Here is a 27,948-nt window from a genome sequence, read left to right on the forward strand (position 1 = left end):
CATATGCAAAGCCTGACCATCCGAGATTTTTATTCGTGGTATTGGAGGTCCAGTCCGTGAATCGACTCTGATTTCTTGAAGAGTTGAGAAACCTAGTCTAAATAGTGAAGGAGAAGGCACTGGTAAATTGGCACACTAGTCGTGTAGCTTCGATCATTGGCTTGAATTTCTCCGCTGATAGTTGATCTTGTAGTCGACACTCCTCCCGTTCTAAAGAGTACCTAGTCGTCTTCATAAAGCTTAGCGACCCGATGACTGCGATAATCTTGGCGCTAAGCCCATTAGCGAGTCATGATGTTGGGTGCCCCAAACGATTGTCCTCATTGCCAGGGTGCCTAAATACTGACGTTCTCAGACACGATCATCGTCTTTCACCCTTAACATGGCGAGCAGGTGAACGCCTGATAGTTCCCATGCTGAGGGTCCCGGCCCGACTCCGGGTGCTTCGGAATAGTCCATCAGATCGATTCCCTGGGGTTACTCCGTGGCCTTTGCTATTGGCTGATCTATTAGTTGCTCTATAAGCTGAGTCGCGATGGAGTCGGTCAGAAATAGCAGGAATTCGTAGATATCCCGAATACGTAAAACCACGATGTCAGTCACCTTTGTCATGAGAAAACCATGAAGGGTCAAATCCTTGGAGACCTATGCGCATCATCGCCCCTCGGCCCAGAACCTATCGAGAGCCTCCTGGCGTACTTCGTAGGCCCAGTGATGGCAGGTCTGATGGACGACGGGGCTCACATCGCCCCTCGCCTCATCGTCGTCGCCGTCATCAAACACGCTGCGAATGCCAACAGCAACGTACTTCTTCAGCAGCGCCCTCCGCCATCGGCCCGTCTCGCCCACGCACCTTCTCCAGCGGCCAATCTGCCTTTCATCATCGTCGCACCTCCTCCCCATCCAAAAGCGGCAATACCACTGGAACCAGCCGCGCACATCATACTCATGGGCGATCCACCCGGCCGCCTCCCACTCCTCAATGCTCTGCCCGCACGAGACGCCGTACTTGTTGACCTCAGGGTCGTACGTCGGGCTCGTCAGGTAACGGCCGACGTCCAGGCCGGCGGTCCACTCGGCGGGCAACTCGCGCCAGTCGTCGGCGATGGTGGTGCCGAGGGCCTTGCTGTACAAGGGCCGGAAGTAGCTGCCGCCGAAGCAGCCCTCGCGCAGCATTTCCTCCGGAGACTTGTTCGGCGTGAAGTCCGGGTGCGAGGCGAAGTGGAAGGTGCCCTGAGTGTCGTCGTCGTCGCGCGCGGGCGGCGGCGCCGTGGGTGTCCAGGACGTCCAACCCGCGCGGATGGCGTCGACGTTGCGGGCGCCGGAGGCAGGGACATCCGTGGAAGGGGAGGGGGAGCGAAATGAGGTGGTGCGGTTGCGGCGGCCGGCGAGGCTGCTCGATCGGTGCCGTGGCTGGTCGGTTGTTACTGTTGCATCCCCCTCGTTGTAAAGTGGACGGGCCCCTGCGTGGGCGATACGGGCGGACGAGCGTGTAGGGGCTGCGGGCTCGAGCTTTCGCCGTTTCGAGGGGCGCTGTCTGCTGCTGTTGCTGGGTTTGTTGGACGCGGGTGCAGCTGCCGAGTGCTCCAGGCCAAGCTCTTGGACGAGGGCCTGGTTTCGTTTGATGTTTTCTAGGCGGCGGGCCTCGTACTCGTTCATGGTGCAGGGTGCCTGAGAGCTGATGCAGAAGAATTGGGATGTCCAAACACAATGGACAAGGGTTGGGTGCATGACGTCAGTTACGCGGGCTCCGCGGGCCGACGGTCGCTTTCTTTTCCGACTGAATCAGCGCACGCATCTTGTTTCCACCACCACTCACGTTTGCTTCTCACAACACATCTAATGACGAGTCCAAGAAGGGGAGGTGCCTGACCCATCCACTATCTCGACCTTCTGGGAAGGAGATGGCCAGACTGACCTCTGTGATGCACCATCTGACATGGCGAGTTTTGAGACATTCCTAATTCAACAGCAGGAGACTGAACAGAGGCAGCTATCCACACCATACGAAGCCTTATCAATTTTCGGTCAAATGTGGAAATACGCTCGCCGCCGCCGCAGACCTGCTCTCGCTTAGTAGATCTGAGCAATGAGCGGACATAGCCCCCCGCATCTCGCAGCCCTCAGGAATCATCCAGAACGCTGCTACCATAGCTACCTACACCAGAAATAGGAGCTTCGGATATTTCTGACACAGCCCAGCGGACGGGAATCTCCTCTTGTGACACCGCGAAGCGCCCGATGCTCATTGAAGGCCAGAATTTCCCCGCGCCAAGGTCGATGAGGGCGTGATGCGACACCACTCTCTCCCGTTTTGCTGTTTCGCGCCGGCGCCCTTGACCATTCTGCGGCCGGCCCGCCGGTCGCGAACCATCTCGTCCCGTTTCTCCTTCTCACCTGTTGTGCCTCCAGCGTTTGTGCTCAAAAGCTTGGCGTTTCAAACTTCGCCCGTTCCGCCCCGCCGGCCCACCTTTGCCTCCTACCCGCCAATACGAATCCGTTGGTCATGTCGCTTATATTGGCCAAGCCTCATTAGAGACGGCCGCCCAGCCAGCCATTTCCCAATCCGTCTAGGACCCCGTCGCTTATGCTGTTGGCATTTCATGTTCACAACTGCATCGCGGCAATGTCGCCCGGTGCTGGAGGTGCAACTGTTGTTTCCGGTGCCCCTATATAGACTGCCTGCCTGCTGCTGTTTAAAGATGAACCAGAACTTTGTTGAACATTGCTTCTGACCAATTTCATTCGTTTCTCCTGTTCATACAATCACAATGAAGACCACCGCCGCTCTTTCTCTCGTTTCCCTCCTTCCCCTCCTTGACGGCGCGCTGGCGCATCCCGTCAAGAACAACAATGGCATCTGCAAGTTCGAGCAGCGCAACGTGCTCTCTCGCAGCGTCCAGCCCATGGTGAAGCGCCAGAACGATTCCACCTGGAACCCGCCCTCGGAGCTCGTCACTCCCCTGAACGAGGTCTGGGAACACGAGGTCAGCACCTACAGCGATGCCCTGGGCTTCAAGAACTATGGTAAGTTCCACTTCCCCTCCATATACTTTTATATCGAGATCTCCATTTCTTACTCACACACTCTGCAGGCTACGACCAGGTCATCGATGGCAAGGGCAAGATCAACTACTGCGTGCGTTGGGACTCGTCGCAGAAGGTGACGGCGACCCAGAGGCAGCAGATTGAAGCCGCGGCCAAGAAGTCGTTCTCGAAGTGGATCGACGCACTTGCTGGCTTCGACGGCTGGCCATACGACACTGTCGAAGTGTCGGTCGTCGGCTGGGCCGTCAAGGACAAGTCCCTGCTTGAGGACGCGTCCGGTGTCGAGGTCTACACCACCACCGACGCCGACGGCATTCCCCAGTGCGACGAGGGCTGCGGCCGCTTCTTCCACCAGGACAACGACTACAGCCAGTGCGCCGCCGGTGCTGACAAGCACTACGGTAAGTCACTTCCCCTCTAATAAAGTTTCCTGGATCATTTACTAATTTGTTGCAGACATGTCTCTCTGGCTCACCGAGGGCATGCAGGGCGGTGCCGGTGGCGACTGGGGCCAGCGCATCGGCTCCGAGTACTTCCTGCAGACGATGAACGACGAGAACGTCCACATCCTGCTGCACGAGATCGGCCACACCTTCGCCCTCGACGACTTCTACGACTGGACCCCCACCGGCGTCTCCAACTTCATCATGCTGGCTGGCAGCGCCATGGAGATCACCGAGTTCGACAAGTGGATGGCCAGGGACTGGTGGAGGCACCTCAAGTCCAGGTACAGCCTCTAAGCGTCGTGCCTTGGTAGCAAAATTCTATGTAAATATTGGCGCATCTGGAGGTGAACGGGGTGCATCAAGAGCGGATAGTATATAAAATCGGAGTCTTATTTGAAGAAATTCTCGATTCATCTGGTTCATAGTGATTAACTTCGATGTTGCTATATAGCAAAAAGAAGTAGTCGAGAAGCCGAAACTACTACCGCGATAAAGCTTATTGAAGCATAAATCTAAAGCAAAAAGCGGTAAGTATAGGCCCCGTTTCCACTAATCCCTGTATTTGTTTCCATCGACCTGCCTTTTCAAGAAGTCACCCCACCCACACCCCGATCATCACATATGAAAATCGATCGAATACGACAATGGCCAGCCCATAATATTTCCGGTTTTCTACAAAGGCCACAGTGTCGCCTGTTGGTTTATCCCTTCCGACGTCACTCCAACGCGTTCAGGAAGGTAGAAGTTTGTTTCAACACTGATCACTTCCGCAGAACTCAACAATCGACAAGCTGCTCCATAGCAAATTATGGCATTGCTACTCGTCGGTGCTGCGTGCTGGCTAGCGGCTGCGACATCTGCTCAGGCACCGCCAACTGCTTATTCGCAGACGCCATCAGCGCGACAGCTCGCATGGCACCAGCTTGAATACTATGCATTCGTGCACTTCGGCCCCAACACCTTCACCGATGAAGAATGGGGAGAAAGCCAAAGCACTCCAGACGTATTTCAACCAACAGCACTGGACACGGACCAATGGGCGTCAGCATTCGCAGACGCCGGCATGGCAGGCATGATCCTGACGGCCAAGCACCACGACGGCATGGCGCTGTGGGACACGAACACGACGACGTACAAAATCGCAAACGGAAAGTGGGCGCAGAACCGCACGGCGCAAGGTCTCGATGCCGATGTGGTGCGGCTGGCGGCGGCGTCGGCGAAGAAGCACGGCATCAAGTTCGGCGTCTACCTCTCGCCGTGGGACATCCACCGCGACCCGGCCATGCCCAAACCGAATCTGACCGGCACCATCTACGACGAGCCGCAGATCTTCGGCGACGCGAGTACCGAGGGCGACTACAACGACCTGTACGCGCAGCAGCTGACCGAGCTCGTGACCATGCAGCTAGCCGACGGCGACAAGGTCGACCTGTTCGAGATCTGGCTCGACGGCGCCAGCGGCTCCGACACGGTGCAGACGTTCGACTGGACCCGCTTCCGTGAGATCATCCGCGAGGAGCAGCCGAATGCTATCATGTGGGGCCACCAGGGCGTCGACGCGCGCTGGGTCGGCAACGAGGACGGCGTCACGGCCCAGACCAACTGGCACACCATCAGCCGGACCCAGGACGACGCCCGCTACTCCGGCGACGAGCTGCAGACCGGCGTGCGCAACGGTTCGTACTGGACGCCGGCCGAGGCGGACGCGCGCCTGCGCGACGGCTGGTTCTATCATGCTGACGAGCAGCCCAAGACGGCCGACGCGCTGATGGACATGTATATGCAGTCGGTGGCTCGCAGCGTGAATCTGTTGCTTGATGTGCCCCCCGACACCAGCGGGAAAGTCGTGGCGGGGGACGCAGACATCCTCTTGGAATTCAAAGCCCAGCGCGATGCTTTTCTCAACCGCAATGTGCTCACACCCGGCCTTTCGGTAAATGCGAGCAGCGTTCGTGCGGGGAACTCGACGCTCTTCGGCCCGGCCAATGTGTTGGACGGGAACAGCGACACTTATTGGACGATGGATGACGGGGAGACGACTGGCTCGTTGGAAATTGACTTGGGTGGCGCATACAGCGTTGAAGCTTTTGTCGCACAGGAGCATATTGTCTTGGGCCAGCGTATCGGCGGATATGCCATTGATGCCTTCGTGGACGGTGCATTCACGACGCTTGTTACTGGCACCTCGCTCGGATACAAGCGCATCGACGCTCTTGATGAGGCTGTGCAGACGAGCCGCATTCGTCTCCGTGTGACGCAGGCGGATGCCGTGCCCTTGGTAAATAGCTTCCAGGTGCTCGGAACCCCAGTATGATTGATGCTTCATGCATGTTTAGTATTTCTCAATACCAATTTTGAAGACGAGATTGCTTGCACTGTCAGTATGTGATATGCGTCCGTGTCAATCCACTTTCGAGACCAAAACGCTCAAGTGGCCAATAAAGGCTTCAATATTTGAGTCCCAACAAGCAAGTAGGGTCAGACAACTTCAACCCCATGCAACGCAGGGAATCTCCAGAGGCTATTTCTAATCTTAGTAACCGGACTATAAAGTAGGAGAATAACGCCGGTGGGTGCGAGGAAAGTGTTCTATAGGCCGAAGCGGGTTCTTGCCGAGCCACCAAGGCACGCTCATGACGGAGTGGCAAGTTACTCAGAATGTCTGGCTGCTGACAGCCAAGAGAATGCTGTGTGACTGGAGGGGGCCCTTGAACTCCTTGGAGATAGCGGCTGACAGGGGTGCCCACTATTGTAAGACCAATATCAGCCTTACATTAGGGCTCTGCACGGAAGGCGCCTCTAGTCGAACGTATACAAAATCACCACTTTGCATTTTGAGAGAAAAGCTACTGCTGCAATAGCTTCATTCTAGTAGATGGTGATAGGGTTCCAGTACCCTTTTTGCCGGACGATGAGAGGACGGGCGAGCTTGAATCGAAGCAAGTGAAAAGAGTAAGTGAGTCAATTTTCAGCAACCGCAAGACAGCACAGCAAGAGGGCTTTGGGGGCTACGGGAATGGGGTAGTGGCCTTTTTCTGATATTTGGAATCCTCATGAAGCGGTAAATGCTCGATTCAGAGGCACACCAGAGCCTACGCCGAGCCTCAGCCGCGGTTCTTTGCTCCACTCACTTATCTCCGAGCCAGGATACTCGTGGTGCCGAATAATGGCTATTGTGCTACTCACGTTTTGGTGTTCTTCGCTGCAATGTGACACAGTGACACAAGGTCGTGTTGGAGCGGCTGAGTCCTTTTGCCGCTGCAGGCACCCGCGCTTAACATCACATCGCGTATCTAATTCTCTTTATTCTAACATCATTGGCGCTTATCGAAGATAGGATGCGGGGTGTGGCGTTCGCTTACGGCTTGGCTCTCAATACAGTAAATGCTGAGTAGGGCGATGACGGTCAGCTGGGTACATCGATCGAATCCCCTTCCCGCCGCTTTTTATTAGGCAAACAACCATTATCGTTACACCGTAATCAGTACAGCCTCACCCGCAAAATTGTTGCAATCAGCACTCATTCCTGCCGTGGCGAGATGGCGAGGGTGGCTGAGGGTCGCTAAGCCTCAAAAAATTTGGGTTCAGACGCAACCTTTCCCATACCCGACGAGATCTTTGCTTGGTCATTTGACCGGGCAGATCCACCATCTGAACATAACGGGTAAACCCTTGTGCCGTGTTGATCGCACCAGCATTTATTGTCAAGTGAGTCTCAGTTTTGTCCCGCTGTGGATCCTCTGTCGTGGTACCCCGCGGCTCACGTTATCCACCATGGACACTGAGCCCGTCACCTGGCTAAAAAATATTTCTTCCTTGATCTAGAAAAATCGCCCTTGGTTTTTCCCTACCCGGGCGAGGTTCCGCGCGGCTTACCTTATTAATTAGACCTGTCTTCTTTTTCGTCCAACGACTTTGGCCCTATTACCCCATTTGTCTGTGGAGACTGTACTTCCTTTTTCGTCTTTGAATCAGTTACACCTCTGATTCGTGTACAGAGGTCAGCTCTACCATGCCCTTTTGCCTCCAGAGACATCCCGCCCCCAAGCACAGCCTACCTACACGTTGTGGATGTATCCTCACGGAGACTGCCAAGCAACATTTGTAAGCCAGAAACGTCTCCTCCATCATTATTCCTTCGCTAATCTTTCTCAAGAACGGAGATTATGCCAATCAATCACACCGTCTTTGCTCTTAGCTCCTTCAGCTGGGATGGAAGCATCGAAGTATAAGTAGAGACGGAATCTCGAGCATTCTCCAATCCATCACAACAGCACTCATCAATCCAATTCCACACTTACCATCTTCAAACAGCCCTTAAATCAAGCCCTCAATCAATTCTCCAAGCCAAACAACCACCGCCAAAATGCACGCCTCCACCATTACCTCCACCCTCCTCCTCTCCATCCTCTCCCTCGGCGCCCTCGCCAGCCCGACTCCCGCCGAGGCCGTGAACAACCTCCACAAGCGCGACGACACCTGCGAGTCGGAAAACATCGCCGGCTTCTACAAGCGCTGGAACATCTGGGTCGACAACGATGACGACCACAACGACGAGTGCGGCAGCGGCTGCCTCGACAACATCCGCGGCCGCTGCGGCAGCTCCGTCACCGACTGGGGCTGCAACCGCGACGACAACGGCCAGGGCTACTACCACTTCAACACCCCCACCACCTGCTCCGAGTACGACATGACCCAGGCCCTCAAAGCCTGCCTGGACGGGAGGACCATTGACTGCAACGTTGTCTAAATTCATGCATTTGGAGGACTCGATGATTCAAACGGGTTGGAGGCGAGCTCTTGAGCCTGGGAAGCGCGCATCTGGGCTTGGGTGCCACGCATTTAGAGGATGAAGCATTCATGCGCTGTGTTTACGGTTGATTCATTCGTTTTTAAAATTAGAAAATCAAATTGAAAATCTCTTGGTACCAGCAAAGATTACTCGCTTTCGACCTGTTGTCTACTCATCCCTAAGAGTACATGAAGAGCCTCTTAAGCAACCTTTGGGTTGCTGAAACAGCAATTACTGTTCATCTCACTAGCCACTCATTGCTTAAGAGTATTGTTGTTCACGAGATAGACAATAAGTAGCCATAATCGATGAATGATTGTTCAATTTGATTGATCGCAGTGAGTGGTATCTTTACTAGTATCTAAAGCAGACGATTCTATCTAAACTCCAAAGAACTACCCAAAACTTCTGTCCGAGGCCAGGAAAGCCTGGACAGCCTCCAGCCACAGGCACTTAATGTAGTGTGACTTGAGAAGCTCAGAGGTCAATTTCAGTGAACTTGCAGCTCTTGATGAACCACCATTCTGCAACAGCTTGTTAATTTCTCTGTGTTCAAGAGGGGGTTTGACAGCAGTTACTCACCTGTGGCGGCAGCAGCAATATTCTCAGCATTCTGGTATGGCTTCAGAGCATCATCACCAAAGCTGTCCGGGTCCTCAACCCACCCCTTCAGAAGATCGCGAGCAGCGGCGACATAGTCAAGTTTGGAGTCCAAGTCATCCGTTCCGTGGGATTTAAAGTTCCCGTAATCCCTGTAATATCCGACAGATCAGCAGCGAGTCAAAAAGAAAAAGGAACAAAAAGTTAAGAGAAGGGGCCACTGACCGTTCTGGCAAGCCAGCTGACTTTCCCACAGCATCGAGATGGGTCATTTCATGGAGAATGGTGTGGCCTGCTGTTTCGAAGTCGCTGAAATGCTGGCCCGACTTACACCATCCGTCGGCGGTATACTTCTTCGAGTCGAGATTGTTCTTCGTTTCAGCGGCCTTGAAGAAGTAAGGACAGATCAACATCTCGCGCGGCGTGTTCCCGTCTTGCGGGACCGAGTCGGTAATGGCAAGACTTCAATGTTGTCAGGTCAATGCCAATGAGCAGAAGTAGCGCTTGAATCTTACCTTCCCGAGGGGCACCGCTTGCCGCATCGGACGGAGAAGGTGTATGGAGCATTTGTGGGATCGTTATTCGCTGCAACCATACTCCAGAGACCCTTGGCCATGTCTGCGTCCTCTTCACGGAGGTAGTGGGTAAAGCTGTTGGAAGACATTGTTAGCTTGAATAGCATTGACGAAGCTGAACAACTTACGCGGTGCTTGAGGTATCAATATCGAGCACTGCGATATTTGCCAGAGCTGCAGCATCAGCAAGAGCCGTCTCCAGCTTCGCCTTCCTTTCGTCGCTGCAGTCGACGAAGTTAACTGCAAGGCGGCGGAAAAGGCCATGTGGGCTGGCATTAACGGCGGTCGTCATGGCGAGCAAAGCCCATGAGAGGCCAGTCATGCTGAAGGGAGAAATCATCTTGTGATGTTTGCAATGATGGAAGACAGGGCTTGGGCAGAGAGGTTGATGTCGTTGCGATGAGAGCTGTTGATTGAATCTTCCCTCATAACGGATTCACTTCTCTTATACCTGAGCATCAGAGCTAAAGATATTCATTTCATTCTAAGTGTAGGAAAGGACTTCTTCAGCTGATTACCAACAGCTACCGGGACGACAGACAACAATAGAACTCAGCAGGGGAGAATGGAAGAATATCGGGTTGGTTACCAAACCCGACCCCATTCACATACGAAAGCCCCCGACCCGATCCTTTGTCTGTGCAGGTCGACATTCTCTTATCAAAATATTTTTCTACTGCAATAGATATTTCTAGACTTAGCTATTATTATTATAATGAAGGAAAAAAATTAACCTTTGATTTTGTTGCAAGTTTGCGACGCGTTGAAAAACGGCGGGCTTTGGTGGAGAGGTCAGGTTTGGGTCCTCGTAGGTTGGGTTTAGGTACTCGGGGTCGGGTTTGGGGCTTTCGTGTATGAATTAAGAATGGCTGAGCACTGTGCCGCAGGGCGGTGTACTGCCGCCTGCGGTGAGATCTGCGCACTAATGACGTTGTTTTGGCCCCCGAAGCATATTCGCTTCCATATATGTACCCTGGAGGAATCGAAACCTCCAGGCAGCATCGCTCCATCCCACCCACCATGGTTCTCGTCAAGCGCATCTGCCCGCCTGAGCGCCGCAAGGCCACCATCGCCGTCACGGCAAAGCCATCTTCCCCCACTTTATCCGTCAGCAGCCAACAACAGCCGGAGCAATTCCAGCTCCGCATTTCGCTGCGCATAGCCGAGACGACGCGCCCGGGCCAAGCCATCACCATCTGCACCGACGGCACCGTCTTCGCGCCCTCGGACCCAGAAGACGACGGCGAGTTCGACACGCTCGCCAGGGGCACCGCCTCACTCACCTCAACCGCTGACCCCAAAAATCGCCACATAAACCTAGGCCACTTCCTCATCCACCGAGCGCGCAGGAACCCGCCGCCACCCGCGGACCTCAAGGAACGGCTGTCGACGCATTTGCTGACGATTCCTGCTGAGGGCGAGGTCGAGGTCGCGCATGATCTACCGCTGTCCCGTGTCTTCCTGCACGAGGGCCGGCTGAAGGCTGAAGACGTCGTTGGCGAGACCTGGAGCCTGGAGCTCAACGACGGATTTGTGGGGACGACGTGGTGGTGCTGGGGTGACCTGAATGGCGAGCTGAAGGAGAAGCGGTTGTCTGACTGGCACGAGGGCATGCGGCCTGAGATTATGCCTAAGCCGGATTTGGGTTCCGAGTGGGTCTTGGGGTGCAACCCGGTTGAGCTGGTCTTCGAGAACCGTACTGAGGATTCGACTTTTCAGTTTGTGGAATAGGAAGAAGAAATGTCTTTCGGGGCCCCCAGCGTCAGCTTAATGTTTATATAAATATAAAGCTTCACTTTGTGACAACAATACACTAAGAAATTCACCAATGCAGAAAAATGCCCATCCATAGCTTCATCAATACAAGCACGTATGCTGCCATTCTCCAGTTCTTTAGGCCACGACCGCCTCCGTTACCCATTCCACCCACACTGGTCCCACCAAGCCAAATTCCTTGTACTCATTGGCCTCATAAAACCCGCTGTTCTCCTCATTCGCCGTAACGCCAGCTGTCCATGTAGAGTTTCCATCCGCCTTAACTCGGTTGAATAGCGTGGAGGCCACCTCTATCTTCAATTTATTTTCTCCGACATGGAGATACTCCGTTATGTCAATCACCGCATTGCTAACATCCGCAGGTGGCAGAATCTCTCCGTTCAGCCACACACGCACTGTGTTCAAGATAGGTCCAAGATGAAGCAGAGCACCGAGACGAGGTTCGCCGTGAGTTGATGTGGGGTAAGCAAATTGTGTCGAGTAGGTGCCGATGCCGCTAACACCGGTAAGTGCTGGATCAAGAGATGTCCATGGTGCGAGGGTTGAATTGGTGTAGGCATGCAGATCAATGGCAGTGTCCATACTGAAGGTGTTGTTTGTGCGGTGCCAATCTTGGATTGCGATATCCCACGATGTCAGATTCGAGACGTCAGGAGGAGAAGCTGTGAGATTGACGGTCTTGCCGGAGGACAGGACTACTGAGCCTGGGCCTGAAACCTGGGCCAAAATGGCACTGCCGTTGTAGCGGAGGCCTTTGACGCCTCCGGTCATGGAGCTAATGAAAGTCTCAGGTGCAGAAGGAAACGTGGAGGTACCGTTGCTACCAGATGTTGCGAAGCCGATGATACTTGTTTGGTTTGCGGTCAAGGTGATCGGAATCGAGATTGTCGATGCGGTTGAGGAGTAGTGAAGGACAGGAGATACGGAGCCGGTCCATGCATCGAAAAGGTAGGGGGTTCCGGAAGTATTGAACATAACCTCTGAAGTCTGTGTTTCGCTCCCGTCGTTGTACAAGAAGACATAATCGGCATTCTCGGTTTTGCGCCAGAAGGTGAACCATCCGACCATGGGATCAGGAAATGAGGTCTTTGGCAGAATCGACGCCGCTTTGAGCGCTTCTGGAAGCTCTTCTGCCGAGTTTACCGTGTGGACATTTGGACCGGCTGAAAGTATTTCATCCATCGTAGAAGACACGCTCTGAGCATCTCCAGGCTTCTTTCCGATGGATGTCAAGTTTGCACTGCCCACAAAGAAAATAGGCAAGCCGGCCAATGCGAATTGCTTGATCTTCGTAGCCGCTGCTGGGGTAATGGACGTCTGATTCGAGAAGATCAGAGCCTTGTATGCGGGACCAGAACGTGCAAACACGCCGTCTTCCATGACGGCGTCTTCACTCTGCAGATTTCCGGCGCTTATGTATTCGTAAGTATATCCCAAATTCTGGAGGTTTGTGTTCTGATAGCTCTCCTTGGCGGCCCACGGCGAGCTATATTGGTAGAACGCTAGGTCAACCTTTGGCGTCCCGATTTGTGCAACGTATTGATTCCTGGCAATGTACATGATAGTGTCGTTCATGTGCTGCCAAGTCGGCTGGTTTTGGTTCCACATCTCTGTGTACCTGTATGTAAACGTGGTATACGAGGGCCAGGTTGTATTGGCGTACGGGCCAGAGTAGGCAAAACCGTGGAGCACGTTCATTGAAATTCCAGTCGCGAGGCCGCGACGAACAGACCAGAGCAGATCGTTCATCGTTTGCGTGTAGGGAGCTCCATCTAAGGCGCCACATTCCGAGGATACCAAAGAGTTTCCAGCAAGATGAGCAGGTCCCGAGAGTTGCCGGTAGCTGTCCGGGATATTGTTGAAGCCGAGAGATTCCCCCTCGGGAACATCAAGGATCGGTACGTCATCAAGCTGTCGGATGATTCACCGTCAGTAAAGATGTGACCACGATCGCGCTTGAACTCCTCACCATATTCAGAGGTAAGTTGTAACCGGGTTGAGCCGAGTATTTAATACCTCGACTATGAGCCCATTCAACATAGTGTGAGAGATACTGTTGGTAGCCTTCGTTCAACGTGGTCCTGTAGTCCTCGATGCAGTTTTCTGTAACCGATTGGTCCGATGAGGTGAAAATCTCCCCGTAAGGTGCGATTGCCTGGATCCAAAAATTCTTGTTGGTAATGAGGAACGGCAAGCATTGAGCAACACTGTAACCGCGTCCTTCTTGAAACTTTTGCTGGAAATCTGGCGTCCACCAAAGTGAGCTCTGCATTTCCAGGCTATCTTCCCAGCCTATATTCCTTTAGTGAATGACTGAGTAGGACGAGAATGTTACACGTACCGTTTCCTCCGACTGCAGCCAACAGCTTTCTTGATTGGTCATCGGAGACCACATGCTGGTCAAAGAAGTCCGTCATTTTCCGTGCCCCTGCGGCGCTGAAATGATCAACGACCCAAGAGCCATTTTGAATGTAATTGGTGGCATTCAGGCCCGGTGCAACATTTTTCTGATTGGCATACCGCTCATACCAAGCCATAAGCCGCCATGTTGAGTTACCTGCCGGGGCTGTCCAAGTCAAAGACCGATCACTCTTGACAAGTGATGTGAGGTCAATCACACGGCCAAGGATATTCGTAGGATAGGTTGTTGGGGACTCGACGCCTGACGGTGGTCAGTTCAACCGGACAGTGACATGTATTTTACGCAGCTCTTACGGTCATTGATCTCTACAGCCACTACCGTAGAAAGGTTTTGCTGACCAAACTCTTCAAGTTTGTGCATGATGCTTCCGAGAAGATTATCAGGTTGCCTCGATAAAGGCAGCGTGCCATTGAAAGTGTGTCCAGGGACAACGGTGACATTAGAATAAGCCTGTGATGGTATGAGTTGAGAGATGTCCTTCAATTGACTCGTCTTGGGCTTACCAATTCTACTGCAAGACCTGGCGATTCAGGTTCGGCCGGACAGCCTTGGCCTTGATTCGCGCCCAGAGAAAAATCCATTGACAGGCCGTATTTTTCCGTGGCTTGCAGCGCTGTCAAAAATACCTGGCGAAAGGCATCTGTTCCAAAGCCATATTCGGACCAATTGGTGGGTGTGGGAATGCCACGATCACTTTCTGGAAATCCGTACTGGTAGTAGGGCAGGAGCTCGAAGCCTCCGGCCCCAACCATGGCCATTGAGGCAATGTCCTGTTGGACGATGTTGCTGGATACACTGGCATCCGGAATCCTGGTCAAAGAGATACATCAATTCACCAAAGCTGGAGGTAAAAATTGAAATATGAAATACGAACCAGTAGCGGAACTTCGGGCGATATTTGATATCCGGTGAGTGAAAAGCATTGCTTTCCTGCGCAGCGCAAACTCTAGGGTTGCTGGAGGCCGCAACGAGGGCACAGAGTAAAATGAATCTCATATTGCAGCGTCCCCCTGCAAGCCAATCTTTCAGATTGTCCTAGAGAGTATGCCAAACTATAAGAACGCCTTGATTCTTAAGTAAGAGTGAGGTGAGGGTTTCCCCTGACTCCAAGGAGGCGTACTTTGGTGGCATTCCAGTAGTACGCCGATGGTGTGCGGAAAGCTCTAGCCAATAGCTGAATTTGCGTTTTGGTGGATACGGATAATTCTTTCTAGTATATATTTACGTATTCGCATAGAACACGCAAATATACGTATTAAACCTTCTGATCCACCACCGAAATGAGGTGTGCCAGCGGAAACTGGCGGTGCGTTTCCGGTGATGACATCTACATTGAATACGGGCTGAAGGGCTTCTCAGCTTAGCTCCCTGACTACGGAACGCATCGAGCGTTCTCTGGAATAAGCTAACCGCGAGATACAAATATCGGTGACATTTTCCAGATGGTGAAAAAACACACATTTTCCACACCTGCGACTACCAACAGACACCATGACGCTCAGGCGTATGCTTCTGTGCATTTTCACTACGGCCCTCCTTATCCACGTCTCATTCGCAACGCAGAACGAGAACCAGTGCGAGAATGCAAGATACACTTCGAAGCACCGTGTTTTCGTCCTCACGGACATCAGCAATGAACCAGACGACCAAATGAGCTTAGTCCGTTTGTTGGTGTACGCCAATGAACTGGACATCCAAGGCATTGCTGCTGTCACATCTACCTTTCTCAAGAACGCCACCGATGAAGCCACCATCCGTACAGTCATCAGTGCTTACGGCAATGTTACGAGAAACCTCGACAGCCATGCGTCAAGCGGCGCTCCCTTTCCGAGAGCAGAAGAACTCCTGGCCAAAGTCTACAAAGGCCACTCGGTGTATGGCCTTGAATCACTGAAGCTCAACACCAGCGAGGCGGCCTTAGCCCTGATTGATGCGGTTGACGACTCTGAGAAGCCCCTATGGATCACGATCTGGGGTGGGGCGGCAGTTTTGGCCGAGGCGCTTTTCCGGGTCGAGAACACCAGGACCACCAACGACACAGCCACTTTCGTCAAGAAACTCCGGGTCTATTCTATCTCAGATCAAGACGATGCGGGTTCTTGGATTCGACAGAATTTCCCAGCCTTGTTCTACATTGTTTCTCTCCACGGTTTTACCGAGTTCAGCCAGGCAACGTGGAATGGCATCAGCGGCGAGGACTACAGACATTTTGACAAGGGCGGACCTGACAGCTCTTTGGTCACCAACGACTGGTTGCAGAAACACATTCGCATCGGTGACCTGGGAGCTCATTATCCAAACTTCTCTTATATCATGGAGGGCGATACCCCTTCCTTCCTCCCCCTCATTCAAAATGGTCTTGGTGATCCCGAACATCCGGAATACGGTAGTTGGGGCGGCCGCTACACCCTTGTGGACTCATCCGGTCGAACACAGACCTTTGCCAACACTGCGGACTATGTCTATGGGATCAGCGGGGACACTTACTACAGCAGCTTCGCCTCGATCTGGCGCTGGAGGAAGGCATACCAGTATGACTTCGCCACACGTATGCAGTGGACGATCACAGGGAACTACTCAAACAGCAATCATCCCCCCGTTGTAGTTGTCAACAAGACCTGTGCTCCCTCAGCATTCGAAGTTAGCTACAAGTCCGGAGAATCCATCGTGCTCGATGCCTCCCAGTCCTGGGACCCTGACAACGACGAGCTTACATTCAACTGGTTTAGCTATCGAGACGTAACGACGCCGATGGATGGCAATCTTCCCGAAATCTTCCCAAATATAACGGTCACGAATTTGGATGAGCATGGAAGTGTAGTGCGGGTTTCTCCGCCTAATCTTGGCCTTCTCGACCTTGTAAGTGTGTATATATCTACATTACTAGATATGTCGCTAACTCTTTAGAAATTCCATTTAATTCTCTCTGTGGAGGATAAGAGGGATATGGCTTTGACAAGCTATAGGCGTATTATCTTCACTCCTGAGGCTTGAAGAAGTGCGAGGGTGTTTCTTTTCATTACTCCAGAAGTTTAAATCAAAAGGCAGACAACGTGCACATTGAATGTTGTTCCTTAACACTTCTACGATAGCTGAAATGCACTTTGCCTTGGAAGCGGAGACAATTGGAACTACGTGACAATTATTAAAATTGTTGAAAATCTTTAAGCCGTATACGGCTGGCACACAGCCGCATTTATCCGGTGCTATGGTAGGTGGTAATTGTTTGAATGCCAAGTATAATGCATGTGCATGTAAATGGCCACTCTTCCGAGATCTCGTTTCGTAAAAGGTACCCATCTGTTTAGCCTATCCACATTGCTTAATCCCTATTGGATCATTGAAGGAAGCGCATGTCCACCATTTATTCAGGGTGGGCCGATCACAAGCAGCAGTATTTCAACAGCGATACGGAAATTCGACGCGAATACGGTAATTTGCCCCCTTAGGATTTCTACCAAGTATTTAATCGCACGAAAGCTTGCAACCAGGCCATTTGGATGGACCAAGCTATCTGACTCCTCGCGCTCGTTTTACAATGGATATCATTTCTGTGGCGCTTCTCCTACTGGCAGGTGGGAGCAGTGCTACTAATACATCATACTACACAAACCCTGTTCTTCCTGGCTTCCATCCGGACCCCAGTTGTATCTATGTTGATGAACTGGACCAGACATTTTTCTGCGCTACTTCAACTTTCACGGCATTCCCGGGAGTTCCGATCCATGCCAGTAAAGACCTTGTCAACTGGAAGCTCGCCAGCAACGTCTTGAATCGGCGCGAGCAGATTCCAGATTTTGCATCAGCACCAACGGGACAAGACGGCATCTTCGCCCCGACTCTCCGCTACCATGATGGAACTTTCTACCTCATAACGACCAATGTTGCCATCTCATCGTACCTCGATTTCACGATGGACAACATCATCTTCACGACCACGGACCCGTACAACAGCTCATCGTGGAGCATCCCTACCTCGTTCGACTTCGCCGGCTACGACCCAAGCCTCTTCTGGGACGATGACGGCACAGCATACTACGTCGGCGCTGCAGCGACAGCAACCGGCACCGCCATCGGCCTCGCCACCATCGACACGTCGACCGGCGCCCTCGGACCCATCAGCTACCCGTACAACGGCACCGGCATCGGCACCTCCGAAGGCCCGCACCTCTACAAGAAGGACGGCTGGTACTACATCCTCGTCGCCGAGGGTGGCACTGCCAGGAAGCACCGCGGCGCCATCGCCCGCTCCCGCAACGTCACCGGCCCGTACGAGAACTACGCCGGCAACCCCTTCGTCGCCGCTGCCAGCAACTCGTCGTACATCCAGAGCGTCGGCCACGCGGATCTGTTCCACGACGCGGCTGGGAACTGGTGGGGCGTGGCGCTAGCGATGCGCTGCGGACCCGAGTTCGAGACATACCCCATGGGCCGCGAGACCGTCCTGTACCCGGTGTCGTGGCCGGAGGGCGAATGGCCGGCGCTGGTGCAGGGCGTGAGTGGCAGAATGGAGGGCCCGCTGCCTCTGCCGCGGGACAACCGTAGTCTTCCTGGCGAGGGTTCTTTCCACGACGCGCCTGATGTGGTGGACTTTGAGCCAGGGACTACGTTGCCGGAGCACTTCGTTCACGTGCGCTTCCCTAAGGACGGGGCTTACGTCGTATCTCCGCCGGGACGAGAGAATGCGCTGCAGTTGGCTCTTTCGCCGAGGAACTTGTCGTCGCCCTTGTCCACTCACGTCAACCTTACCAAGGACATTACGTTTGTGGGGCGCAGGCAGGTGGACACGTTGTTTACGTTCAGCGTTGATTTGCTGTTTGAGCCTGCTGCACTGGGTGAAGAGGCCGGTGTGGCTGCCTACCTGGACGAGAAAAGGCATGTGGATATGGGAATCACGTACGGCAATGGGCTTGAACCACGCTTGCGGCTACAGGCTTTTAGCAGCAACGAGAACGTCACCGTCCCATCAGACGTGTGGGCACCGCTCCCGGCTGGCTACAAGGCGGGTGATCTGGTGCGCTTGGAAGTTAGAGCGGCGAATGTGACGCACTTCACCTTTTCGGTGGGCGTGGCATCAGAGTCACAGGAAGATGATGTCCAGATGGCAGTTGTAGGATATGCTGAAGGGAGCCTCCTTAGCGGTGGGTATACAGGAACGATTCTTGGGGCTTACGCGACGAGTAATGGTGTGGTAGGTAACGGGACAAGCAAGGCCTTTGTGAGTCGATGGAGGTATCAGGGACAAGGGCAGTACATTGGCGATGAGCAGTTCGTTTGACGGGGCAGAATGTTATTTAAAGCAAGAATCAGCTGAACATGACGCATCCTAGATAGTAATAGAAATTGGCCTATGTTGTCCCATCTTCCACGGTTTCTCTTTTGGATTTGGATTTGATGTGGGGTAGAAGGCATCTGCTGTGACCAATTATTCGGAGCAGCTTGTAACTAACTTTTTTTGTTTAAAAAAAAAAGACATTTGAAAACAATTGAGAGTTGAATGCGCCGTGCTGAAGCTAGCTTGCTCTATAACACTTTTAATGTAGCAATAATTCTCGCTGCGTGTTCGCCGTCCTGCGTCACATCCTCTTGTCCTCTGCTATAAGAGTCCCCGCAATGAGAAAAGGGGTCATCCCGAAAGGGAAAGGCGAAGCACTGAAGAAAAACAACTTGAAGGACAAGGCGAATGGTTTTCTGGGCATCTTGCGTAGTGTCTCGGCCTGCATCTGGGAGCTATGTAGTGGATTGGTGCGATTGAATTGCAGCCTGGCAGAAACAGCGCATAATCTAAGACCGCTTCGTACTATCTCCTCCGGCGACGTTCTCCTAGGCTACCTCTCAGGTCACGTCCTTCCTGAAATGCGGCCATGAGAGGTTCTCGGGCCGCGAATATATGGGAATCGACTGAGAATTTAGCTGCGGTGAAAGCCGAATGTGCTGGTGAAGATTCCAAGAGTGACATCGTATGTTCTCAAGCAGTGGACAGGGGTCGACCTGGTTGAAGGTTTTTGTGGCATCCCGATCTCTCACGGGGGATTCGGACCTTCATAGAGGGCGATTCGGCCGACGGTCGGAAGTGAATGCCGATTTTGTACGCCGGAGGCTCTACTTTCCTGTTTAGGTGGGATGACGTCTACCGGCCTTTCGCCGGCGGCCGTCCCTGCCCCACCATGGGGCTCCGTGGGCACCCACACTCCTTCTCATGCATGCATCGCACATCTTCAGGACGTTTGGGATTTGCGCCAGGATACTCTGCAGATGCAACTGAAAAGCCGCCTCAGTACCCCTCAATTCCTCGCGTCATGTACACCAGACTCACGACCAACCGCAGCCCCATCGGGCCTCTTTCGGGACCGGCAGAAAAATAGTGCTCTCACAAATGCCCCTTCCGAGTGCTCAGACCCTTTGAAGGCCGAGGCCCACTGCAAGACTGACCGCCTTAGGTTCTCCGGCATGGAGCCCCCACAAAAGGCGTTCTCCGCACCACTAAATCCGCAATCAGGTCAAGCCGGTAAACGGCATCTGGTCAGTATCCCGCGCGTGTCTTTCGACAGGCACCGGGACAGGTTTTGGCCAAAGCGCAACTCCCACAAAGCCAGAGTATAAATTGCGAGAAGCGCCGCTAGCACCGCTATCGGTACTGTTCCTGAGTCGTTTTCCAAGATGCGGCCAACATCTTCGGTCCTCGCTCTTCTTTCCCTTGGGGGTGCGTGTGCCTCCGCACAGAACTCGACGGCCGTTCCGTGGAGCCACCTCTCCATTTCAGCCTCTGGCCGATACCTCTACCGGACCAGCAGCGGAGAGCCCTTCTTCTGGCAGGCCGACACTGCATGGGAACTGTTCCACCGCCTCAACCGCAGTGACATCGACTATTACCTCCAGGATCGCGCGAGCAAAGGCTTCAATGTCGTTCAGGCTGTCGTCCTTTCCGAGTTGAACGGCACTACTTTCCCCAACTTCTACGGCGAGCTTGCGTTGCACGACGCGGACCCGACACGCCCCAATGAGGCTTATTTCGCTCATGTCGATTGGGCAGTCAAGCGGGCCGCCGAGTACGGCATCCTGATTGCTCTCGTTCCCACCTGGGGCCGCTGGGTCAACTGCGGATGGCACAACGGTCCCATCATTTTCAACGAGACTTCGGCAGAGACTTTCGGCAGCTATATTGGTGAACGGTACCCCGGTCTGCCCAAGATCATCGGCGGTGATTCAAACGGATTTTGGTCCTGCAACGCCTCGGCTGCACAGGATGCCTTCAGAGAGGACCCGACCATCGATCCCACGACTTTGCTCGGCCCCATCACTGATACCCGTTCCGTATGGACACGCATGGTCGAGGGCTTCAAGGTAGCTGAGTCGAAGGCCGGTTTCACGCCCTTTTACACATGGCACCCTACCAACATGTGGGTGTCGACTCCTGACACCGGCCTTCCTTACGGTCACAACGTAAGTCAACATCCAGGGCCTCCAGCCTGTTCTTGACTAACAATTATTAGTACATGAACGGTAGCTTCGGCGAAGTGTCGATGGATGCCGTGCAATCCGGCCACAACATCCCCGACAACAACACCGTCGACACCCACTTCGACGTCATGACCGGCTGGGACAGCACCGCGAACTACGAAAACATCATCGACATGCGCGAAGCCTTCGCCGGCCCCGTCATCGACCTGGAGAATCACTACGAGGGAGCATATGTCGGATTCAACACATCGAGGCCGCTGTGGAACGCGTCGTACGTCCGCCACGGCTTCTACAACGCCTACCTGAGCGGATCGTGCGGCTTCACGTACGGCGCCAACGCCATCTGGCAGATGTACGCGCCGGTGCAGCAGCTCGCCCGCGCCGACCTCTGGATCGAGCCGCAAATCGCCCAGCCGACCAACGAGTCGTGGCGCGACGCCCTGCGCTACCCCGGTGCGACGCAGTCCGGCTACGTGCAGAAGCTCTTCTCCACTCTGGACAGGGACACTTTGGAAAGCCTGCAGCCCAACCGCAGCTTCATCCTCAGCCCGAGCGATGAGGCCGACGTCCTCACTTACACTGGAAACCGCTACGTGGCTGGCCTTGCCAGCAACTCGCAGTACTGGGTCTACGCCGGCTACGGCGATGCGTTCGATCTTGACCTCGGTGCGCTTGCGGGGCACTTCGGCAAGGACGAGGCTTCTGCCAGCGCCCGCTGGTACGACCCGCGTCAGGGCGAGTACCGCAACACGACGGGCAATGCGGCCTTTGATCTGACGGGACGGAAGGCGTTCGTGCCTCCGACCAGCGGTGGCGTGGATCATGACTGGATACTCCATCTCAAGATCGACTAGAGTCTTCACTTGAGAGACCTGGATCAGGAGATGGCAGTACCTTACGAATAGCCAGACTTGGATTAATGACACGTATCCTTGTCTCGAGCATGTAATAATAATGTAATGCATTCCGCAATAGACTTTTCGTTTGAAGTTTCAGTTCTCGAGCGGGGTTTTCCGGATAGGGGGTCGCATGTGCTGCCGGCGCTGAGCTTGTCGGAGAGTTTTGAGAGTACTAACGTTCGCTAGGCCCAATAAAAGAGAGAAGAGGAGTCTTAACTAATTGTTATCCCCAGGAAGGCGAACACTAAAAGACGTGAAATGCCAAGACACGGTGCACAGGCCAACAACGCGTTGGTGTTTCGGGTCAGAAATCGCGCCACGCGCGGGGTTTTCCTTCCCATCAAGTTCTAGAAAGCACGGTTCTTTTTTTCAATTTTATCGACGCGTTTTCACCTCGATTTCTCGTCGAATCGAACCGTACAAACCCTCACATATTCCATATTGTCTGGAAGAACATGGCCTCTCCAGCCCTCAGCCACGCCATCCACCAGGCACATCTTGAACGCCTCCAATCAGTCCTATTGACCCTCTGCAACGCCTCACCCATCGCCCAGCGTGTCCTAGAGCGCGAGCTCCTCGTCGATGAAGAGGCGACGGAGAGCGAGGAGAAAAACAGCAACAGCAGAAGAGCTCTCGATGTCACGGCACTAACGGAGAGGAAGAGACAGAGGTCACGTTACGCAACATGCAAGACCTGCAACCAAGAATTTGACGTGACGAAGAACGACGACGGGTCTTGTAAAAGCCACGATGGTGCGTGTCAATTCCTTGCCGCATGACCTCCACTGAAAGGTAAGTTGACGCTTGTCAGCAGGCGCGCTCGAGGCCATCGAAGATGAATGGCCCGACCATGATGAGGACTGCCACGGGCCGGTCGAGACGCAAGAAAATCTCGAAGAATACCCGGAGAAGTTTCGGTGGGAGTGTTGTGAAGGCGCGGCGAACGCCGAGGGGTGTGTCACAGGCAGACACGAAGAGGATACGACGTTCAAGCCTGTGTTGAAGAAGAGAAAGATATTCCCGAGTTTTGGGTAAATGTGGGGTTAGCATCTATAAGGTTACGGGCTGGCGCCACGATCTACGAAGATCCGCAAGACTACGGAGAATGCGGGGAAGAGAAGGAAACTATTACCGCTCTCTCACGGTAAAAGAGAGACGGAACGAAAAAGAGAAAAAGAAGACCGCTAAAGACCGCGAGATAGAATGGATCCCACGCGGCAAATTACACTGATACCTTTTCCAAAGATGTCTTCAACCTCCCGGAATTCCCCTTCCTGGATGAACAATACAATGGGAATCTATTCCCTGCGGTCGGCAAGATGAGTGCTGTGCATGTGGCGAGCTCTAAAAACGATAAAACTAAATCAGTCCATTCGAAAAGGCTTGAGGCAGAGGAAGTGAATCGGGCTCACTGATCAGCAAAGCTAGCAGCATACTGTGAGTAGCCGCTTTCTCGATTTTATAAAGTTTTCAAGCCAGTATATCACTCAATGAGAAGGACCAGAATTAAGAGTGCACAAAGATGGCACAAGATATGCATCTTCATGAGAATTGCATTGATGCAACGAAAATTTGCCCATACCGGGCACTGCAGCACACCTGAACTTAATCATTACGGCTAACACCTTTTTAGCATTTCCTCACCCCCTTTCTGCACCACCAAGCTACTGGTCAAGCTCTCCGGCATAAAGAGCCTGGCCAGGCTCGTCGTTCATGAGCTCCCAAAGCGACCTCACATCCAAATCTGCCCTCTTCGTCAAGTTTCCACCTGCGAGTGCTATCTGTCCATCTTCACGCTCGAGTTTCACTAGCTTCTATCAGTCATTGTCGCCAAATTTCGCTCATCGAAGGGGGCGAAACTTACCGTGCAGACTGACCGCAGCCCGCTTACCACTCCACAGCGCGTGCGGAATGTTGGTCGAGTTGTCCGTGTTCGCATCGCCGACAGCGTACACGCCCGGCACATTCGTGATCAGTCCGGCCGACTGGTTCGCAAACAAGCGGTCCCCGTAGAGCGTGACGCCCAGCTCCGCCCCAACGTCCGACGCCTGCTCCTTGGGGAAAGACACCAAGAACGCCGCGCGCTCCACGGACTCACCCTCAGTGAAATCGACGCGGAAGCTGTCGTACTCGGGCACAGTCGGCAGGCTCGGGTCGGCGTCGTCGTAGGCGTCCTCGCCGTCGGCCAGGCGCGTGAAGCTCGCGATGGTGCGGTTCTCGATGCGCACGCCGTGCAGCTGCAGGTATGCTTCCCACTCCGGAAACGCCTTCGCGGCCGCGGCGCGGTTCTCGGGCGTGTCGGTGCCGTTGACGAAGGCGACGACGTCGCGGTTCAGCGTGAGGATTTCCTGCAGCGTCGTCGCGACCTCGGAGAAGGGCGTGAGCAGGCCGAGCGTCTGGTCCGCGTGCTCGTGCCCGTCGCACCACGGGCACCAGAAGATGCCTTGGGCCCAGTTCTCCTGCAGCCCGGGTGTGGAGGGGATGAGGTCACGGATGCCCGTGGCGAGGACAACCTTGCGCGCTTGGTACGTCTGCTGCGAGTTGCCGTCGGGGCCCGTCGAGGAGATGGTGAAGGAGGTGTAGGTCGAGTTGCCGGTGGGTCGGACGCTCGTCACCGTGCCGTTGGTCCAGCTGACCGTGTCGTAGTGCTTGAGCTGCTCGCGGGCTGCCCAGCGGTAGTATGCAGGTGTGACGCCTGTTGCGGGGTTTAAGCATGTTTAGATCCCGGGGGTATACAAGGAAGTTCAAATTACCATCGAAGCCGATCAGATCGTGGAGGTGCCTGGTCTTCGCGTTGCGATACTCGCCCGAGTCGATTAGGAGCACGTTACGCCGCACGCGAGCGAGACCGCTGAGAGCGCTCAGGCCAGAAGGTCCGCCTCCTATGACGATGGCATCGTATTCTTGGACTTGACGAGGAAGGACAGCTCCCCAAGAAAGAGTGATCGGGGCAAGCTGCAAAAGAGAGGCAAGACGAACCATGGCGAAAAGAGGCAGATCTGCTGGCGGGCTGAAGACAGAAAGGCGTGGAGCTTGTCGCATTTATTAGAAGAAAGCAAATTAGCAGCACGCACATACGATCACGCATTGCGCCATGCATGTAGAGCTGAATTCATGTTGGAATGCCTGTTCTGGAGTTTCCCGATCGGTCGTCTGATCTGCCGTGCGTCCCATGCTTCCCGAGATGCAGCCATGACGTGCTGGGAACCTTGCGTGACCATGACTCGGCTCCCCTAATTGGTTCAGGACACGCATACCTACAGACTGCAAGCAAGCGGGGTTGAACTGCTGGTTTCACCGACTTCTTTCTCGTAGGACGATGCAGGCAATGTTGTTGAAAAGACACACGCATGCATCTGTGCATCTACGTGCAGACGGGTCCTTGCTTTCGTCCGTGATTTAACTTACTCGAGAGATCCGAGAGAGGTTTAACTATAACGAAATCGCACTGTTCAATTATCATAGCTCCTAAGCCCCGGAATCGCCTCCGATTGCTTTTGCAAGATTGAATAGCTGCATTAGCTTCTTGAGTCTTCGTAGCTCTGTCTCAGTATATATGGGTCCTCGGCAAACCCTTTATGCCAATTCATTCCCTCGTATTCTGACTCGATAGTCTCTGTCGTGTAGCCTGGGCCTCTTGCGCACGTCTTTCAAAAAATTTTCTTTCCCAAGCTTTTAAGGATACCTCTCCCGCTTAATCGGGCTCCGGCATCTGTCGTGGCACGCCCCATGACCAGCCAATCAAGCTAAGGGAGTCAGACGTATCTTCCAGGGTGAATGATACGTGAGACAACCTAAACATCTCAACCCCGATCCGGGCACATCCCCATCCACAGATATTGGCGACATGCAAAACGTGATACACAACGAGACCGGGTTCTTCGTGGTCAGAAGGTCATCGAGAAATAAATCCAGGATGATTCCGCAATTTCATTGTATGTAATGAGCCGAGAACGTCGTGTGGACATTACACAAGTACAACTGAACGCCCTCAGTACCCGAGTGGGGGAAGAAGGCACGCTGTGCGGCTGACTGAGGCGAGGATGGTGAACGGGTGATGTATCAACTACCCGGAGAAAAGCACTAAATACACCCCTAGTCGATCGCGCCTGCCAACAGCGGTATTCCATGTCTAGAGAAATGCTTGGGAGGTGCTCCGTGCGCCGCTTGTTCATGAACAGATGCCGAGGGGATGACGTACACGTAGCCTACATGAATTCATAATAACGAACAAGAAGTGAGCTGGTGAATGAAGATTACCAAGGACATTCAGGTCACATTTATATTATCCCCGGATGACTTCAAAGCGAGCAAAAGGGTGTCAGAATGGATATTACTATTTACATCTCTAGTCCAACAGGTCCTACCTTCTCAAAAGATACATCAGTGCCATCATTCGTCATCTTCCACTCCGCAAGCGTTGACCCATTCCCAGCATCCATCCACATATAAATCATCCCCAGCTGATTCGCAGCAATCGGCGACCGCACCACCACATCGTCAAACGCCCCCAGCCCCGCACTCCGCGACGACCACTCCGCCGCACTCCCATTCCACATATCCATCGTCACCGCATTCGACGTCGTCAGCACCTGCACGAACAACACATCATCGACATTCTGTGTCAACGCCGCAATCCCGCTGCCCGCATCCAACTCCGTCCCGCTCGGCCCGCCCGTATACACCCACGCACTCCCGTTGTAATACATCTCCCTCAGCTCCCCATTGTTCCAGTACACCGCCACCTGCGCGTTCGCGTTCCCCGCCACCGGCGGCACCGGCGCCGTCGCAACGGCGCTGCCTTCGACCACGCCGGTCAGGAACTCGGCGCTCGGCCACGACGTGGCCCCGGTGCGAAAGGCCGCGTCCGCCGAGCCGTCGCCGTCCGGGCCCTCGTAGATGTAGAAGTTGCTGCTCGAGCACACGGAGCATGCGCGGCCGTACGAGGCCAGCGTCGAGTTCTGCCGCGCGACGTGCCGGGCGTCGCCGTCGCCGAGGACCCACGTGCTGTTCGACAGCGTGGAATAGAACTCGCGGACCGAGGTGCCATCGCTGGCGTCCATGAAGTAGAGGTGGAAGTCGACGTCCGCGGCTGAATGGTAGTACGCGTATGCCGAGAGAGCGGTGCCCTGCAGCGCCGTCACGTTGCCGGTGACGTTGACGCGCGAGACGGTCCAGTTGTTGGTCGCGGCGCTGAAGTCGGACTGGTAGAGGGCGAGCGATGCGCCCTGGAAGTAGACGCGGTGGTGCACGACGTTGGAAGCGTCCGTGTAGTTGATGGCGGCTATGCGCGAGTTTGGGAGGATGGGGTCGCTTGTGGTGGTGGTGGAATTGGTTGATGATGGCGGAGAGGACTTCTTTTTGCTGCTCAGTGCGCCGCCTACGCCGCCGCCGACGGCTGCTGCTATTATTATTACGAGTAGAACTGCGAAGACGATCCAGAACGTTTTCCGTTTCAGACCACACACGGTTCTGTCTTGTTCTGACTGGTCGTTCGGAGCTGGCGGCGGAAGAGTGGATCCTTGTGTATAGTACACTTCCGGCGGGGTGCTGTCGATGACCTGGGGAAGTGAAGAGTATCTCGGTGGCTGTTTTGCATCTGCGAATTTAGGGTCGTAGAACTGTCCAGGAACAGCCTCCGGAAGTGGTGATGCTTCGGGCCTATAGACCTCGAGGGTGCTGTATTCTTGCGCCATGTTTTCCCTCATGCCCAGAATGCTTGACTTGAAACAAAACGCAAGGGCTATGTAGAAAATATATGATCCAGGGGAATATGGTACAAAAGAATTAGAGAAAAGAATATTCTCGAGCGGAAGCTCACCGCCGTGCTGACAGTTCATGGTTCTTTAGCGCCAGACTTGGGCACGCCACGATACACTAAACATATCGCCAAATCCTACGCACGGGCAATTCCCTGCGGCCAGACCTT

At 53.9% G+C, this 27,948-nt stretch overlaps 13 protein-coding genes across 13 annotated transcripts; 8 read left to right on the forward strand and 5 right to left on the reverse strand.

Annotated features, from left to right (window-relative positions):
* Positions 1–654: 654 nt before the first annotated feature.
* LTHEOB_11785 (Zn2+-binding protein melusin contains chord domain protein) lies at positions 655–1,659 on the reverse strand (the record flags this gene model as incomplete). Its single annotated transcript, XM_035508579.1, has 1 exon — positions 655–1,659. The coding sequence occupies one exon, from the start codon at positions 1,657–1,659 to the stop codon at positions 655–657; it is 1,005 nt and encodes a 334-aa protein (XP_035365618.1).
* A 1,112-nt stretch (positions 1,660–2,771) lies between these two features.
* On the forward strand, positions 2,772–3,788 carry LTHEOB_11786 (Cellulose-binding family ii protein; the record flags this gene model as incomplete). The annotated part of the gene is made up of 3 exons (XM_035508580.1): positions 2,772–3,027; positions 3,096–3,449; positions 3,505–3,788. 3 exons carry the CDS (start codon positions 2,772–2,774, stop codon positions 3,786–3,788), a joined length of 894 nt encoding a protein of 297 aa, XP_035365619.1.
* Positions 3,789–4,302: 514 nt separating this feature from the next.
* Positions 4,303–5,808, forward strand: LTHEOB_11787 (Coagulation factor 5/8 type; the record flags this gene model as incomplete). The annotated part of the gene is made up of 1 exon (XM_035508581.1): positions 4,303–5,808. The coding sequence occupies one exon, from the start codon at positions 4,303–4,305 to the stop codon at positions 5,806–5,808; it is 1,506 nt and encodes a 501-aa protein (XP_035365620.1).
* Positions 5,809–7,860: 2,052 nt separating this feature from the next.
* LTHEOB_11788 (uncharacterized protein) lies at positions 7,861–8,244 on the forward strand (the record flags this gene model as incomplete). The annotated part of the gene is made up of 1 exon (XM_035508582.1): positions 7,861–8,244. The coding sequence occupies one exon, from the start codon at positions 7,861–7,863 to the stop codon at positions 8,242–8,244; it is 384 nt and encodes a 127-aa protein (XP_035365621.1).
* Positions 8,245–8,763: 519 nt separating this feature from the next.
* On the reverse strand, positions 8,764–9,801 carry LTHEOB_11789 (Sgnh hydrolase; the record flags this gene model as incomplete). The annotated part of the gene is made up of 5 exons (XM_035508583.1): positions 8,764–8,810; positions 8,869–9,038; positions 9,112–9,348; positions 9,402–9,536; positions 9,590–9,801. The coding sequence occupies 5 exons, from the start codon at positions 9,799–9,801 to the stop codon at positions 8,764–8,766; spliced, it is 801 nt and encodes a 266-aa protein (XP_035365622.1).
* Positions 9,802–10,481: 680 nt separating this feature from the next.
* LTHEOB_11790 (Aconitate hydratase 1) lies at positions 10,482–11,192 on the forward strand (the record flags this gene model as incomplete). Its single annotated transcript, XM_035508585.1, has 1 exon — positions 10,482–11,192. The coding sequence occupies one exon, from the start codon at positions 10,482–10,484 to the stop codon at positions 11,190–11,192; it is 711 nt and encodes a 236-aa protein (XP_035365623.1).
* Positions 11,193–11,354: 162 nt separating this feature from the next.
* LTHEOB_11791 (Secreted protein) lies at positions 11,355–14,417 on the reverse strand (the record flags this gene model as incomplete). The annotated part of the gene is made up of 5 exons (XM_035508586.1): positions 11,355–13,148; positions 13,207–13,529; positions 13,579–13,899; positions 13,953–14,109; positions 14,163–14,417. The coding sequence occupies 5 exons, from the start codon at positions 14,415–14,417 to the stop codon at positions 11,355–11,357; spliced, it is 2,850 nt and encodes a 949-aa protein (XP_035365624.1).
* Positions 14,418–15,150: 733 nt separating this feature from the next.
* LTHEOB_11792 (Cellulose-binding protein) lies at positions 15,151–16,646 on the forward strand (the record flags this gene model as incomplete). Its single annotated transcript, XM_035508587.1, has 3 exons — positions 15,151–16,207; positions 16,265–16,518; positions 16,626–16,646. The coding sequence occupies 3 exons, from the start codon at positions 15,151–15,153 to the stop codon at positions 16,644–16,646; spliced, it is 1,332 nt and encodes a 443-aa protein (XP_035365625.1).
* Positions 16,647–17,197: 551 nt separating this feature from the next.
* LTHEOB_11793 (Glycoside hydrolase family 43) lies at positions 17,198–18,937 on the forward strand (the record flags this gene model as incomplete). Its single annotated transcript, XM_035508588.1, has 1 exon — positions 17,198–18,937. The coding sequence occupies one exon, from the start codon at positions 17,198–17,200 to the stop codon at positions 18,935–18,937; it is 1,740 nt and encodes a 579-aa protein (XP_035365626.1).
* Positions 18,938–20,319: 1,382 nt separating this feature from the next.
* Positions 20,320–21,974, forward strand: LTHEOB_11794 (uncharacterized protein; the record flags this gene model as incomplete). Its single annotated transcript, XM_035508589.1, has 2 exons — positions 20,320–21,102; positions 21,153–21,974. 2 exons carry the CDS (start codon positions 20,320–20,322, stop codon positions 21,972–21,974), a joined length of 1,605 nt encoding a protein of 534 aa, XP_035365627.1.
* A 500-nt stretch (positions 21,975–22,474) lies between these two features.
* Positions 22,475–23,054, forward strand: LTHEOB_11795 (uncharacterized protein; the record flags this gene model as incomplete). The annotated part of the gene is made up of 2 exons (XM_035508590.1): positions 22,475–22,772; positions 22,831–23,054. The coding sequence occupies 2 exons, from the start codon at positions 22,475–22,477 to the stop codon at positions 23,052–23,054; spliced, it is 522 nt and encodes a 173-aa protein (XP_035365628.1).
* Positions 23,055–23,683: 629 nt separating this feature from the next.
* On the reverse strand, positions 23,684–25,001 carry LTHEOB_11796 (Pyridine nucleotide-disulfide oxidoreductase class-2; the record flags this gene model as incomplete). The annotated part of the gene is made up of 3 exons (XM_035508591.1): positions 23,684–23,826; positions 23,884–24,714; positions 24,773–25,001. The coding sequence occupies 3 exons, from the start codon at positions 24,999–25,001 to the stop codon at positions 23,684–23,686; spliced, it is 1,203 nt and encodes a 400-aa protein (XP_035365629.1).
* A 1,358-nt stretch (positions 25,002–26,359) lies between these two features.
* Positions 26,360–27,727, reverse strand: LTHEOB_11797 (Fungal fucose-specific lectin; the record flags this gene model as incomplete). Its single annotated transcript, XM_035508592.1, has 1 exon — positions 26,360–27,727. The coding sequence occupies one exon, from the start codon at positions 27,725–27,727 to the stop codon at positions 26,360–26,362; it is 1,368 nt and encodes a 455-aa protein (XP_035365630.1).
* Positions 27,728–27,948: the final 221 nt, after the last annotated feature.

Source organism: Lasiodiplodia theobromae (assembly GCF_012971845.1).
Source record: "Lasiodiplodia theobromae strain AM2As chromosome Unknown scaffold_53, whole genome shotgun sequence".
Lineage (NCBI taxonomy): Eukaryota > Fungi > Ascomycota > Dothideomycetes > Botryosphaeriales > Botryosphaeriaceae > Lasiodiplodia > Lasiodiplodia theobromae.